The 17,275-nt window shown below is 36.7% G+C and overlaps 1 protein-coding gene across 1 annotated transcript in view; it reads right to left on the bottom strand.

Annotated features, from left to right (window-relative positions):
- Nucleotides 1–16,537, bottom strand: part of rxfp2 (relaxin/insulin like family peptide receptor 2) — a 94,801-nt gene extending 78,264 nt beyond the window's left edge. The window contains exon 1 of the mRNA XM_023342917.1: nucleotides 16,071–16,537. Coding sequence (XP_023198685.1) covers nucleotides 16,071–16,125 — 55 coding nt within the window. The 5' untranslated portion in view covers nucleotides 16,126–16,537. The remainder of the gene's footprint in view (nucleotides 1–16,070) is intronic.
- Between the last annotated feature and the right edge of the window lie 738 nt (nucleotides 16,538–17,275).

The raw sequence follows: 17,275 nt of genomic DNA on the forward strand, positions 1-17,275 counted from the left end.
AACAAACAAAGGTGGCAAAAATATAAATAAAGCCTTTGCCATCCTGTCATATCTGAACTGGCATAAATAACCCTGCCCAATTTATCCATTTTGTCAACCTGCTTTGTGCTTTTTTTTAGGGTACAGCAGGGCTAACCTAAGCTTTCAGCAAATCCAATCCAGTGGTTCTGTCACCGTGGTGATGGAACAAAGAAAACAGCCATCCTGCCAAATTTAGGTAGAGTTTGTAGATGAGCATCAATCATCTATTACTACAGTTTCTGGCCTTCACTAACACCCAAAGGAAAAGTCTGACTTGCTGAGTTGTTAAACACTGTGATATGAAAGTGTCTGGGTCTGCTGGCACGGTGTAAGGAATTCATACTGGATTTTTGGAAATGCTTTTACAATAACAAGCCGCCTCCTGCTTGATTTTCTTTAGTTTCTTTCAGCCTGGTGAGAACAGCAAATCATGGGTATGTTTGAGCAGAAAGTAAATCTACAACTTAATGATCTAAGATATCAAAGATATGCATCGATTCTTTAAATGATAATCTTCCAAACAATTTTTATTTTTATGAAAACCATTTGTATAAAAACGTGACATCTGCGCCTAATTAAATGAGTAAAGCTATATTGCATATGAAACACACTGGTAAGACATACAATAAAGCGAGTAGAAAATCGCTTTATTGAGAGAAAGGGATTATAAAAAATATACTTTCAGTCCTAATAACAATAATACACTTTTACTGCCTGCCTGGTAAAACTATTGTTTATTCTAATTTTAATATACTAACAAGAGGGGTAGAATAAAAAGTAAAAAAGCAAGAACAGACATGGCAACAAATTTTAAAGTTTATAGACAGGTAAAAGGCAGGTATCTTATTTTAAGGCACCATTTCCAAAACAAGAAACTTTTTCAGGAAGCAATCCAGATTTCTGCAACATTATTACCCAACCCTCCATTTCTGATAGGTAAACCAGGGTGTAAACAAATTAGAAGTGTATTAGTTTACCAAATCAGGGCACTAACAATAAGGAACCACCTTCTCATTTACTGGGAACTTTTAGACAAAGTCTTATATTAGGAAAGTGCTAATTATTTTCAAATTAATTGAATTTTCCAAAATTATCATTCAGTCTTCTTGGTTTCACTTCTGTTAACTGTAGCCACTTTAAATCATTTGCGTACAGTTGTTTGTGGAGAAGGAGGGAATGAATCCTTCATTTAAAATATTTTAGGAACATCATTTATATAGCACCATTTCACAACTACAGTGAACCCTCGTTTTTCGCGGGGGTTACGTTCCAAAAAAAACCCGTGATAGGCGAAATCCGTGAAGTAGTAACCTTTAATATATATATATTTTTACAATTATTATACAATGAAAAAACTCCATAATATATTGAAACCAAAGAACAAAACCTTTTTACAGGCCCAAGCATTTGTTTAACAAATAAAAATACTGAATAAACGGTTTTGGGGGTTTTGGGTTTTTTTTTACAAATAACTACTGTACTGTAAAATAATAATTTTAATCATCAATATGAACTGAAGGCTTCAAATTACGGAGATCAGCACCGCCCCACCTGAGACACTGGATTAGAACGGGAGAAAATGAAAAATGACTATGAAAAAAATACAAAGTGCAGTAGGACAAATGGCGACTCACGTGTATTTCACTGCTCTTCTGACTGAGCCGCTGCATCCCGACTCCGCTCTGTAGCGTTTTTTTTCTTTTCTTCTAAAGTTCGTTTTTTCGAGAGAAGAACATAGTTATCGGTAGTTCTTGTCCCTCTTTTTTCTTCTGGGCAAAAAGATTCTTGAAATTGGCAAGCTTTTTTATGTACGTATACATATTAAACCGCAACGTTATTGACACACAGGTAGAGAAGAAGCGGAGAGACTGCTTAGCCAATCAGAATATAGAACACAATGCACGATGCAAATTCGTGAAGCAGCGACATCGTGAAAGGTGAACCGCGATATACCGAGGGTTCACTGTACATCAATATCAACGCACTGCAGTTCAAATTGAAAAGGCTCAAGGACGTTACTCATTGCTGTTTTGGCTGGACTGAGTTAGCGCAATGGGGTCCAGCGTACTGCATTTACCCAGAATGCATTGCAGCGTAAACAACATGGTGCGTCTGTGGGACAATATTTTATTAAAATATTTAAAAAACATTTTATGTTGTACAGACAAGTTGCCCTGCTAAAGTCTAGATTCATCTTGGGTTGGTTTTTTTTTCCCCTCGTTTTTTTGTTTAGTTCTGTTTGTTTTTCTGTATCTGTTGTGAATACATAATGTATGCATTATGGTACTTTTTTGAGGCCGATTGTATATGTCTATAAATAAGGGGGAAAAAATAAAATAAAAATAAACTGTTTACAGTATTATTACTGTCTTGACTTTACATCTTCTCAAATAAAGGCTATTGTTACAACTAATTGTGGATCCCTTTAAGAAAACAGCAAACATAAGGAAAAACAATGACGTTAGCTTGTGTGGTAGCGCCAATCTGGTTCCCACTAAGCATATTAAAGTATAATTAGTGATTTCAGTATTAAAATAGGCACTAATGTGCATTTTTAGAGGGCGTCTTAAGTTCATGGCTGACTGTTATTGCGAATACTGGAAATTCACGGTTAATTTTTAAAAAAGTATATAATTATAAATGCAGGTTTTAGCAGCCTTTTTTAAGTTCATGGAATCATTTTATTGAATTTCCACAACAGAATGACAAAAAATGTACCAGAAATGAGTTTGAGATCTATTTTTTGTTGTCAGTTTGGAAAATGTGCTCTTTAATTTTCACAAACAGCATAATCCCATGGAAGAAAATTTGCCTCTTCATTTTCAAAAAGTTTTTAGTTTAATTTTAAGACCTACAAATTGATTATTATTTATTTATTTTTCAAATTTACAAAAAAAAAAAAACTCTAGGAGAAATTTATCAATAACACAGAAGTTGTTTTGTGGCTCTAAACGTGCATATGGTGGTGGATTGAGGGCAAAAATAGATCTTTGGATAGTAAAGGTTGACGACCCCTGTTCAACGGTAAAACAGTGTTTTTGCTGAAATCATTGCAGGTTGAAATAAAGTCTAATAATTCGCCAACAGGAGTTCTAGTAACTCTGACAATATAAAAGAATAAAACTTTCTTGGACCTAAATGGGGCTAGATGTCAGACCTTCAATCCAAAACCAGACAAGATCAGCTTCTGATAAAAGTGTGGTGAAAATATTTAGATATCTGACCAGTCCAAATAAAATCATCCAAGCACATGACCTTCTTACAAAGGATTTCTGCCCAAACTCAACATTCAACATTCAGGCTGCAGTGGAGGGAAGGGATGTTTAGTTGTGTGCATAGCAATCCCCTGTCATTATTAGCTGCCTTCTTTGGGTTTGTAGAATCTCGTTGAATTGGAACTAGGGCTCAAAGAGTAATTACTACTACCTGAAGCCTCAAAGGTATTCTGGCCCCTAGGGGCCCATGACCTACAAGTTTTGGATGAGTCCCTGCTCAAATGTCTGACTGAAATTGTTGAACTGTCTTCTCAGACTCCCCTGAGTAGAAGTTGTTCCCAATTACTTACCCTTTTCCTTTGTTCCAAAGTCATTTGTCAGTGTTATTATAGCAAAGTCTTGAACAGATCAACATTTTTCTAAGCTTAAATATTTCTAATGGGGCCATTGGCATAAAAGCCATACCAGATGTGGCAACACGTAATCCACACATACAAAGAAATCAAAGCAAATTAGTCCATAAATGAAGTCATAGGCAGAAAAAATCTGAAAGACACACATGAAAAGCAAACACATCAAGGGACAGAAAGTCAAGAAGCCAACCATTGGGAAAGCATCCCTGCTGCAATGTACAAACCTATATCAGCTGGTTTAATATTAACAGATGGCCTATTAAAATGCTTCTCATTGTGTTCTCATGTGAGAAATTACACATGAGAACACATGTGTTCTCATGTGTAGTACACATGAGAACACATGTCCATTTAAAATGGTAACATTTAAAATGTTACCATTTTAATACTAATTAAAATGGTAACAGCTGCCTTTCTAATTTCATGAATAGTCCAGCAAGTGCTGTTGGAGCCTAACTCTGGAAGCAGAAAGAATATATTTTGACCATAAAGCAGCCAATTCCAGAATCTACTCATACGATTTCTGACTGAAGAGTCAAAAGAGTAAATAAAAGTTCAGTCTTGTCCCAGAGCAATAGTAGAGAACTCCAGGAAGCCATGGAAATAGTGGGGACAGTTTCTCACACTTAAGCAATAAGAAATGCACTCAAATGCATTAGCATCTATGCACAGGACTCCACTAGTGAAGGAAAATCAAGTTGGAGCTTTGTAAATATTTGCTGGAGAATTCTTGAACAAGTCAGGAAAATACTGGGAGAAACTAGTTCGGTCAGGACAAAGCTGAACTGTTTGGATGTTATTGCACACACCATGTTAGGAGAAAAAATGGTTTTGCACATCACATCTACAATACCATGCCATGGGTGGTTCAATTGCTAGAGCATGCAGACCAAGTGCAGAGGTAGCAGACTTCAATGCGGTTGTCCTGGGCTCGATTCCCGGTTTTAGGCCATTTGTTGCTCATCTTCTCCACATCTCTCCTCCCTGTTTCCTGTCTACTTGCTATGCAATAAATTGAACTAGTTAAAAAAAATCTATAAAAAGGGTAATAAATGAGCAATGCACATAACTAGTTTTTCTGCACAAGACACATCTTCAAGATATTTCAAAAAAAGGGTTTTACTCAAGGTATTTAATAAATTTATGTAATTATCTTCTATACCTATACCAGTTTTAACCTGTAACAGCGGTGGAGTAATATTCTTTCATTTCTTTCTATATGAGGATTGCTAAGGTTATTGCCAACATCTGGTGGTAAAGTTAAAGTCAAGGGCCCGATTAGAAATATCTCAACTCAGAAAAACATTGATGTCACGTCTGACCTTCGAAGCACAACTCAAAATTCATCTGTTCAAGTTGACCTCCTCACTATGATTTTTTTAGCTATTTTGTGGCTTTGTGATTTTATAGCCATTTTTTATTGTTTAATGTTTTCTTAATGTTGTTTAATGTTTCAGTGTTGTAAAGTGTCCTTGGGTGTTTTGAAAGGCACTGACAAATAAAATGCACTATTGATATTATTATGTTAGTGGTATGGAAATTCCCCTTTTGGACTTAGTGAATGCTGTGAAATTGCAAAGAGATCCTCAGAGTGACCCATTTTTCACAACTGTTTGTTGGAATAATTTGCAATTCTAAGCGTTTTATATACTTGTGACTATTAAAGATATGTCATCTGAGTTAAATTCATAGGCACTGCCTATTGTAAAATTCTCATTTCACTGTAATTATAAACATTTTCAAAAATAGATGTCCTGCGATGATGCCCAATTTAGTGGACAGACAACTCATTTTTGCTTCATCTCACCTGCATGACATTATTAAGCCATTAGCTAGAGTCTGTAGAACCTCACTGCATGTTGAGGAGGTATTTCAGTCATCTGACTGAAATAAAAACTTGCAGGACACCACTTCTCAAAGACGGGAGGTCAAAACCCCTGCTGTAAAAGCACTCAGAAGATATTCACAAGATCTTTGCATTTCTGGCTGACTGCCAGTCAAGTGGATTTTTTTTTTAAATTTCACTTGCATTGCACAGTCAAAACATGGCAATTTATGGAAGGACATATTTAAAGTCCTGTAAAGTAGACTCACAACTTTTAAATAGCTGTCCACAATAGTAAACACTCGAGTCAAGTCATTTAATGCCCTGCATAAATCAGCAATTTCCTAGTAAATTTATAAACAGTCACTTACTCAACATTGAAATGTTATTTATTCTTCAAATATTTCCAGTCGGTGTAAATAAATCCTGCCAACAATGGTTTGCAACGCTGCATAGGAGATCAGATTGTGAGGCATTCACAAACAAAACATGCTGTTTCAAAAAGCCTTCAGAGAATGGAGTATGGTTAAAAAGACTTGTTTACAATGATGTTGAGACAAGAATCAGGATTTGTGCATATAAAATATTCCTTTGCACTGTGATCCTCTGCAGAAGTTCAAAGTACATAAGAGGGAGTTTTTGCTGAACATATTGCAATGACATGGCACTGAGCTGGCCTTCTGGCTGTGGTAAAAAAAAAAATAAAGTCACTTTGCAATGTTCTGGAGCCACATGATGATCTCAAGGCTCTCCACAGCGGTTCTTCATGTTGAGCTCAGTTGTGTGTTTTAGTGTGAAGGAAATAAAACTGCTGTTTCTAAGGAATTTTTCAGTGCTCTCTCGTCATATTTAACCAGAATTTCAAAACAGAATTTTACAAGACTACTTCTTTTTTAATTATTTAGGTCTTTTTTTTTGTCAATTAGCTGCCAAACTGATTTTTACCTCCAGTTTCTAAAAATAATGAGCACTGAATTAAAGGGAAGTTTGTCATCTTCTTGTAAAAGTTTTTATTTAATCTGAGACCTAAAATTGAGTTTTAAATCATGCTAATTTACCGTAACTTAATCCCTAAAAAGCATAACAGTTATAGTACGGAGTTCATAAAACTTTATAACAACTTCTCTCGCCAAATTGTATGCAAGTAGCACCGAGGGTAAAACAGTCTCTGAATTGACTATTCCCCACATCTTCCAAGTAAAGATTTTACTCAAGCCAGAAAAAACACCACACATTTTTGTGACAGTTCAGAAAGTCAAAGCAGATGATGATGTGATGACGCATCTCAAAGTTCCTGAGAAGTTACATGTCTGCCCTTGTTCTTCCTCACTTTTAGTCTTATCAGAGACCGTCTGTCATCATTTAAAATTTTACTTTAATCTTTTTGCATGTAAGTTAATGACACTGTACAAATATCTGAAGATGAAAGATTCCCTCCCAAATTTTTTCAGAGCAAAAAGATACAGTAAATGATCTATTTATGTAGCAACATTCTGTGGGATAAGGTGCCCGCTAATTACCGTAACTTTGCCTGATGTGGGGGCCAAAAATCACTCTGCCTTAGTGGATTTAATAGGTTGTGTATCTTTTAGGCTGTAATACAGTCTCCTCTCAAGATCTGATAAAAACTAGAAATGAAGAGTGCAGAAAATCTGTTTGACTGTTACAACAAAGAGGCACTCTTTGCCTCAAAAAGCTTCAAAGCTGACGCGCTGGGAAATATACTCATTTTCATGAGTAATATCAGCAACAGGCATCACACTAAGCAGAGAAAGAGGAATTAATCATAAAAGGTTTCATTCATCTGGGCACAACCCAATAAAAGGCAAAGCTGTGGAGGAAATCAACAATGTGACAATAATCAAAACTAGCTGAAGAGAAAAGCATTACAGATTCTAAAAGACAAATTTAGAAATCTGCATACCTGCATACAAATACCTGTGTGCATCTGTGCAATCTGCATAATTATGCATCCAGCATGAAAAAACACATTACTCATGGAACCAATGAATAATGAAGAAAATTTACAAAGTATTGCAAATTAGCATATTTCATTCTGATAAATAGCTCCTGTACTATTTTAGTTCTATGATTAAGGTTTTAACACTGTCCACAAAAATATATGTAATTAGCTCATTTAAATAATCAAAGCTGTCTGTCAAGAGCATGAATTTATGCTGCTACACAAGCAGATTTGTTGGTTATCATAAGCTGTACAAGCATGAAAATGGTTAAGCTGCTGAAGGATTTCAGGTGAGCTTTTCGGCTCACATAAAAACCATGGAATAGTATTTGTACCTTTGCAGATTTCTGATTCATTACAGATTGATCTTCATATTGTTTTTGACTTTTACATGTTGGATTATATCGGGGGTTGCGTTAACCACATATTTTCTATCCTTGACCATCTTTTTAAAGGGGCAATATTCAACACATGCTGCAATATTATGTGTTTTTATAGGCACATAGTGCCATTTTATAATAACTATGTTACCTTAAGTTGTTATCAAAATCTTAAACATACAACTTAAAAGAAATTTTACTTCCCGATTTAACACCTTCAGGAAGTCATCACAACATTGTTCCTCTATTAACCCTCTAACAATGTTTTACCAGCGCTGCACTGAATAGTACTAGCTCATACAATGAGCTCAGCAGGTATTTGCTAATTGCTGCTGGATAGTCTGAAGGAGCGGAGTGGGGGAGCCGTGGGAGTTGGTTGCTCTATGAAGAAGAAATTTGAAAACTTAGAAATTGCAGTTCTGAGGAGGAGCTGTGCCTTGAAGGCAGAGCAAGATCCACTCAGGTATTTTGCACAGCTTCATGGTTGCCATGGAGATTTAAGGATTTCAAGGCAACACTCTCACATAAATAAAGCATCATGTAAAGCTCAAAAAAGTTGCTTTTATATAGTTTTGCCCCTTTAAAACGGTGACAGAAAAATCGGAAGCCCATCTCTTATTTTGACAAATTACAATTCACAAAGCCGACCCCTTGATGCAGACATTTAAATCAAAGAAAAAATATATTTCAATTAGAGCATCATCTCTGACCTGAACAAGTTCTCAATGCATCTCGCTATCTGCTTGGTGCAGTGTGTTAAATACTGAAATGGACTGACCTTCTGGCGTACCCAGCAACGCTTGGTGGGTCGATGCGCATTTATAGTCCGGCCAAAGGCTGTCAGAACATAATTTAATCAAAAAAGTCTATTATAAATTATTTTTATTGACCAATTCTACCTATTGGTTGATTTTCACGAAGAAGATTGGGCTAATCCAATGAAATCACTCAGTCTTTCTCTGCCCAACCCTATAAATTTTGATTGGGATGTTGGTAGTCCACACAAAAACTGGTACACAGTCAGAGAACACTGGAATAAAACAGGAATGACGATGGAATGTTTTGGGATGTGTGGGGGGAAAAAACAATAATTAGAACACGTAAAAACAGACAGAAAACAGAATGCAATTAAAAAAATTATAAACAACATTTATAGGAAGTCATTGAAAGTATTTTCTTTTTTGGTTTCCAAGCAGACTTTTACACATGAAGAATCTCTTCCTTTGTACGTCCGCTCCTGACAGGCAACACTTTAGACCAGTGGTCCCCAAACTACGGCCCGCGGGCCAGATGCGGCCCGCCTCCACATTTGGTCCGGCCCCCTGAACAATACCAGAGTATTTTCATAAATGTGCATTTTCATTTGATTTTTATGTTTAGCATTCTTACAATCGTCACACTTTTTCTGTTACAAACTGACCCCGGCCCCCCATCAGAGAAGGGACAAGTTATGTGGCCCTCACAGGAGAAAGTTTGGGGACCCCTGCTTTAGACTAATCACTTCAGACTTGTCAGGTGCCAGATTTCTTTTTTTGTACAAGCATTATCAAAATGGAAAGGAAACTGTGTTGGAGACAAGAATCGTCCTTGAAGTGAAGAAATTTCCAGGGCATCCACAGCAAAGTAAGAGGTAGAGACAGATGAGATCTACTTATTTAAATATTCTACATAAAGTGAAACGAAGTGTTTCTCTCTGACTTGTGTTTTTTGTATTTGTGCAAACAGATAATATATACAGGAACATTAAAACTGCAGGAACACTAAAACTGTCATAGAAGAGCAGCAGGACATAAGCAGGCAAGTTAAATGAAGCCGAGTAGATCAGCATGAATTGGAAACAAAATTACATAAACACTTCCTGAATAAGCTTAAATGATTTGTAAATTTGCCCCTTGTGGGTTTGATGAAAAACACAAAAAAATTATTATAGGACACACAGAAAAGATGATTTCTTTTTTTTTTAAGGTAATGTTTGACTTTAATAAGCTCAGCTCATTTAAGCTGCTAAGAAAAAACTGAAAACAATTAGCTGTTTTTAGTGTCATTGAGTTTACATCGTCTCTGCTGTTACTCTCCTTTCCTTTCCAAAACTGGAGTTGGTCTGTGTTGAGGAAAAATGATTATATTTAGTGCTTAATACAGTTGATCTTAAAAGGTATATGGAACACTCTTATTTTGAGCAGGTTGGTGTTAAGCATTTGAAACTAAACCAGATGGGTAAGCATTCAGAGACACAGGAACCAAATGCAGATCAAGGGAGATCTCTCAATGGGACCTCCCGCTGTGCGGTCAGACCACACGAAGCCATACAATTAGCATTTCTGTAGGCCAGAAGCACTGGAGATAGAGAGAGAGAGACATCTGGTCTGTTCACAGCAGATAAAAGCCTGTAAGAAACCAACATCTGGGAGGGTGTGAAATTTAACGCAACATAGACGATTGAAACCGCTAACATTTAATTTCTAAGTATTAATACCATGTTTTTACTGAAGATTGTATTATCTCATTTTGCAACGACTAAATGATGAATGTATTTGAAAACTGTATTATCTGTGACTATATCAGAAGCAAATGGAAAGTGTTTAAATGAAAATGTTTTGTTTACTAACTAACGTTTGGCTCTTTTGGCTCTTTCTTCCTTAAACTCCCGAGTCCTCAGCGAGTGGCGTTCTCAGCTAGTGACGCTCTCAGTGAGCGACGTGCAGCGACAAGAAAACCTCAACACTGCGTGTTGACGTCACAGAATCACAGAGTTTAATTTCATACAAAGCAACGCATGAATCAATCAACAAAGTTGCAGAGGAACAGAGATATGCATTCTTTACCTTGAGAGAAGAAAAATAGAGAAAGAGAAAAAACAAAGAAAAGGCATTTTGAGAGAGCTGCTGCAAAAAAGCAAAATAGTGGCAACTTTCTGAAAATTTAGTGCTGACACCAAATTTTATACTAAGGGGGTGTTTTTCTGTTTAATATATGCACTCAAGGCGTTCCTCTAGTTGACCAACTGGAAACTCCCTTAGGCACTCAGAGAAACTTGGAACTCCCCTTAATCTACGGCAAAGATCAAAGGGCCATCTGTTTTCTGGCAAAACAAAAGAGCGGATCGCTGGCCCTGACCCCCTGTAGTTCCGCGACCCTCCTGGGCACAGAAAACAAAAGATAAAATTTCACAGATACCTGTGAAATCCGAAGTGTCTCCCATTATCTCTCCTTACATAAATTCTCAAAGAGACTTACATCTAGTAATTTTGGTTTTAAGGAAAGGTTATCTTTACAAACCCCAGTTTTGCTTCTCTACAGTCAGCACCCCAAAAGATTGAGTCCTGCCAAAATAACACATAAAATCAACAGAACAAAATGAGGTATAATTCCTGAACAATTTTCTAATAGTAAACAAAACATTTCATTTAAACACTTTCCATTTGCTTCTGATATAGTCACAGATAATACAGTTTTCAAATACATTCATCATTTAGTCGTTGCAAAATGAGATAATACAATCTTCAGTAAAAACATGGTATTAATACTTAGAAATTAAATGTTAGCGGTTTCAATCGTCTATGTTGCGTTAAATTTCACACCCTCCCAGATGTTGGTTTCTTACAGGCTTTTATCTGCTGTGAACAGACCAGATGTCTCTCTCTCTCTCTCTCTCTATCTCCAGTGCTTCTGGCCTACAGAAATGCTAATTGTATGGCTTCGTGTGGTCTGACCGCACAGCGGGAGGTCCCATTGAGAGATCTCCCTTGATCTGCATGGTTCCTGTGTCTCTGAATGCTTACCCATCTGGTTTAGTTTCAAATGCTTAACACCAACCTGTTCAAAATAAGAGTGTTCCATATACCTTTTAAGATCAACTGTATTAAGCACTAAATATAATCATTTTTCCTCAACATCTGTCAACAGTTGGCTTGCTACTGACAAACCAGAGCAAATTATTGTGTCTGAGAGTTACAGACCACCTCTATCAGGAAAGTCATGTTCCGTTTCTCATTTGTGTATTATTCTCTGTATAAAAGTGTTTCACTTGCACATTGGAAATATTTCAATTACTGATACTGCTAGGCACAGCCTCCACCTACACCAAGACAATAATAGATATTATTAAGTCTACTGGCATTATGAAAGTCTTCTTGTGCAGTTCAGACATGATTAAATTTAACATGGAGCCTCTCTGAGACAGAACCTTCAGCACATGAAGCATCTGCACTCTGGTGTTTTCTGTACTGCATTTTGGGGTCTGGTGCCAAACTTTGACTGGAGATCAAACATTAGAAAATGTTCAATGTCAGTAACTTACTGATGAACCAAATAAATGGAAGACACTGTTTGCTCTACGCTTTGCTTCATAAAGAGGGCCTGGACCCCCGGCTATTGACTGGATCTGATTTTACGCAATCGCTAACGCTTAGTCGTGCGTATGTAACGCGCCAGTTTGATGAAGTTTAGCAGAAATTGCTTGCGCTGTAAACAGCCATCCCTCACTGTGAAGAGAGAAGAGCCGAGCCTAACAGCATCTTTGTCAGCAATTAAATGCCTTATACATTCCTCTTGTTTCGATTTTAATTGCTCAATATTTTGAAGTGTGACCAACACAGACTGAATGTCTTTGTTCACTTCCTCGTTGCCAACCATAGGTAGCTTGCAATTCAAAAACAGTGCAGAAACTCGACGTCATTCAGAATTTCTCCTTCTGTTCACTCATTGGCCAGGATAAAAATTCTGCCACAGAAATCGAGCTCAATGCGAGAAACTCCAGGCAGAGAACTAAAGGGAGATGAGAATCAAGCTGAATTGTGCAGGAAGGCAACAAACAGGCTAATAAATCAGCATTCATGCAAATTTAAGACTACATTAAATTACTGGGAATGTTTCAAATAAATGCTTTAATAAAGATTCTTTAATAAAAAAAATAGCAATAACAATAAGATTTTCACTGAGTTAAAAAACAGTATAAAAAAAATATTCTCCAATAAATTTTATGGCTGGTAGGATCCTGACTCTTTCTCCTCTGTCCTCTGTCAACTTAACTGGAATTGTGTGAATGTAAGTCAATTGTCTCTTCTCTCTGACACATAATAAAAAAACTGGACAAAAGTGAGGAGTCCTATGTATGCCTCATGGGTTCTTGGTTTTTATAGGGAAGGATTCCACTTATCTGAAGCTTGAGCTAAATGTGAATCATGTCTAAATTTATTTCTTGTTTTGATTCTGACTCGATTTATATTTTTCTGAGCCAATAATGTGGAAGTTTACAACATAAGGATTAAAAAGGGGTCATGCAGTTCAGTGTTTCTGCAGTGTGAATAAGGGCTGAAAAAGGCCATATGAAACAAATTTACACAAATGTTTACCCTTTTCACTTTGTCTTATTGCAATTCCAAACCTCAATTAATTTTACTAACATCTTATGTACCACCTCACAGGTATGTGCCATCCAAGAATGTATAATCATGGCTGTAATACAAAACTATGAAAACTTGGACCTAAACTGACAGACAGGACAAAGAAAGCATTAAAAACAGCCCAGGGTTGTTTTTAATGCTTTAAAAAGCATTAAAAAGGAGCTGCAGAAATCCACAAGTCAAGCTGGAGAGTGTGTTGACAAGACCACTATTAGATGTGCACTCAACACATCTGGTTTTATGGGAATGAAGTCACTGTTAAAAAGCATTTAAAAGAAAAAAGTTTAAAGTTTCCCACAGGCCAAGCTGAAAACTACACAGAGGTTCTGATCAATTGAAACCGAAATCAAAATTTTGCAATGTACAATACATTTTTTATATATTTTTTAAAAAGACAACACTACACCAGTCAAACAATAAAACCCAAATCATGCAGTGGATATGCTTTTCTTCAGCAAGGACAAATAAACTGGTTAGTTGATGAGAAGATGGATGGAGGTGAATACAAATGCACAACACACTTTTCAGATTTTCATTTGTTTCAGATGAGAGGGTATTATGCAAAATCAACTTTTTGAATTTCATATTTAAACTTTTCAATATGCAATTAATTAATTACATGGTAAATTAAAAAGAGCCTAATTTACATTCGATTAATGTTTTTTGAAGGGAAATTTTGTTTACGGAAACCCGATCCATTTTATCTATGGTTTCAGTTGTGTGTATTTTTCTTAATTTCTATTTCATTTATGGTTTTAAGTTGATATTAAAATATCTTCCACTTCCAGCTTATTGTTGTGTCCAAAATTAAAATTTATTAGTCTTTGAGGGAGCAAACTTGCCACTTCTATTATATTACTTAAAAATGGCCTCAAGACAACAATATTAACGTCTATCACAAAAAATACAGGGACAATTTATCGTCTTGCAAATTTTGTTATTGTGACAGGCCTGTTTATATCATGTTATGTCGTCACTGACGCACAACTGGGTGCGCTATATGAAGCGCATACGGGCGCCAAAGCGATGGCGGAGCAATTCTTTCTAGTCAGCATTTTAACAGCTCTGGCTGTGTAAATGATATAATCAATAAAAGAGGCTCAGCACTGATTAGGCTCCTCTCTCTCTCACACACACACACACACACACTAAAGTCGCGCCTTCAGAGGTTTGAGTTGAGAGCGCGGGAGCCGAGCAAACTGTGGCTTTTCTACTTGGGCGCTACAGTGCGCGCCCCTTCGAGGACGCGCCGGGGCGCGAAACTTTTCATTTGAATCGTGTTGTCACCTGATGACAGGGAGAGAAAGATGGAGAGGCAGGAAAGAAAGGCAGAAGACGGAGAGAGATGAAGATGTTGTAGGGATGGAAAAAAAAAACTTCTCAAAGTGGGTGAAGAGGAGGCTTGTAAATATTCCGTTTACTTTAAGTTACTAATGAGAACTCACTGTTATCTGAACTGTGTACTGTATTCATAATAGATTATAGCACAAAAAATAAAGAAGCTTGTTTATTTTTTGTTGTTCAGATAGTAATAATTTAACATTTAACTAAATAGTGAAACAGAAATTATAGTGATAAACTTGAGTGTATCTGATAAGTCTGATCAGATGCAGCGTCCAGTCAGTGACTGTTATTCAATATTTAAAATCAAAATTCCATGTTTTACATGTGGTTTTCTGCTGTATTTTTGTAATTCAGGTGTGAGAATGGAGAAAAGAATAGAGGGAGGCTGAGAAAGAATCAGGACAGACAGGGGAAGGCAACAGGTATAGGTCTAATATTAGGCAGAAGTTGGAACAGTCACTTTGATTAATTTCAAAATATATATATTTAAAAAACAAAGTATATTAGCAAGACCTGTAATTTGCTTAAAGTGATTCAATAATGCTTTTTTGACCACAGAGAAGAACACATCCAGTTAGCGGTGATCTCTATTGAAAACTGTGTTGCATTGCAATTCATTTCACTCTTGACAAAAGGACGAGTGCAATAGGACAACATGGAACAATTTTAGTGTTGATATTCTTCCAGAGAGTCCAGGTTGTTGTTCAGGTGTCAATAATGCCACATTTTCACAACAGAAAATGTATCGAGCACTGGGTGCTGCTGGTACATTTATTATATTATTACACGATTTTGCGTAGTTTTTAAATAGAACTGGTCACCTATATGCAACATGAAATAAAAGTTTTCACACAGTTTCTCCTCCTGAGGATAAGAATGAGTCAGGTAGCATCAGACACTGCAGGAAATGTGAATGGTGACGGGTGATGGAAATGAATACAGCACGAGTTTTACATAAAATTACTTTACATACAAGAAGCTCTGGAAGTGTGTCCAGAAACAACCTCTGAACATTTGATCTAGTCCAGAGCCAAATAAAAAAAATTGTCCATAACATATTCACATTATTGGATTTTTTTTTTCATTTGCGTGCAAATATTGCACACGAAGCTAACCTCATCCTAGTCTTATTTCTTTGTAAGGATTGGACAATGAGAGCCAATTTCACCTTCTCACCTGCTGTCTCTGCAGGGGAGCAGGACAAAGCACTAACGAAATTAGATTCCTGTCCCACTGAAATCACGCAAGGTAGTGTGTGCAGTGTCCACAACAAGTTTACTGGAAATTCAGACAAACATTTACAAAGAAAGTGTTACCTATGTTACTGTTACCTATTAATAATATTGTTGCCTTGATTTGTTTGTAAACTGCCATAAATACAGGGCAAAAAAAATTACAAAAGGAAGTTAGAGTTGTGCCTTTTAAAGACAGCGTGCTATCTTAAAGTGAAGAAAAAACAGCGTTATACGAAAACATGACATGCAGATATAGTCTTTTAAAGTACCTTTAATCTGAGTCTGGGTCAGGTGGATGAGCAAAAAGACTACAGGTATGTCCATCCTGCACCTCCGAAGTTTCTCTTCTGAAACGCCCAGGTCAGATTCAAAGGATATATTCTCCACCGTAAGAAGAAAAAAATAAAACACAGCCACAATAAAGGACGAATCAGAAAGTCCCGTTCCGTCCCAATAAGAAAAATCACAACAATATTCTGCTGCGTCTCAACGAAGCCAACATTTAGCGCTCAGTAACTTGGGGGAATAAATTGAATCCGAGCAGAGACGAAGCGAATCTGTGCGTAAAGACAGCAACATCCTGTCATCCGTAAAAACCGGAGCTCAGAGCAGACACGCGTTCTTTCGTACTCTCTCTCTTTCTCCCACACACGCAGTCTGTGTCTCACTGCACAAAGCACCAGGTTTGACCTAATCCATTTCGTTTAAACACAGAGCTCGTGCTTGTTCAAGAAAATTGCGCCCTGTTGTGACATTTACGGCTTTAGACCGGCGGCTGCGTACTCCTCTGTCTGCCCATGGCACACCTGACTTAATAAAGTTGGCAGCTGCGGGGACAAATAAACTGACTTCATTAAGTGCTAGTTTCAGAGTTATTGCAATAGACGCTCGCACCTCGCAGGAATATATTTTTACCACCATTTAAATTTTAATTTGACAGTTTTAACAAAAAGAAAAAAAGCGATTTTTGTAATGTCAAACTTTTATAGTTTTATGGATAAAGGGATACATTCTCTCAAAATTTGCTTTAGAGGCGAATCTGAAAGATTATATATATATATATCCCACAGGGCGGTCCTAGTCTTTTTGGCCCACTGGGCTAACAACTCTACCAGAGACCCAGGTTTAGAACAAAGTGTCTGCATGTACTAAAATGTTTCATTCACACATGCTCTCCATGCTGCCAGAGATTCAGCTATTTTGATAAAAGGAATTTTATATTTCTAGATGTGACATGATGGTGACAAATCTAGAAATGGATGTGTCATCACATATTTTGCAGACCTGTAACAGGTGTACAGTGGTTAGAGCATAGCAATCCTAACTACATATATTGTAATGTGGTTGTGTCATTACAAAATGTAAGAACACAAGTAGTGAATATATTTTGTCAAGGAATTTGTGTTGTTTTTTTTTTTTTTTTTTTTGCTTTTAAGAATTTGGTTCAGGTTTTCACATTGTTTCAGTTTCTCAA

This window comes from Xiphophorus maculatus, chromosome 11 (assembly GCF_002775205.1).
Source record: "Xiphophorus maculatus strain JP 163 A chromosome 11, X_maculatus-5.0-male, whole genome shotgun sequence".
Taxonomy (NCBI): domain Eukaryota; kingdom Metazoa; phylum Chordata; class Actinopteri; order Cyprinodontiformes; family Poeciliidae; genus Xiphophorus; species Xiphophorus maculatus.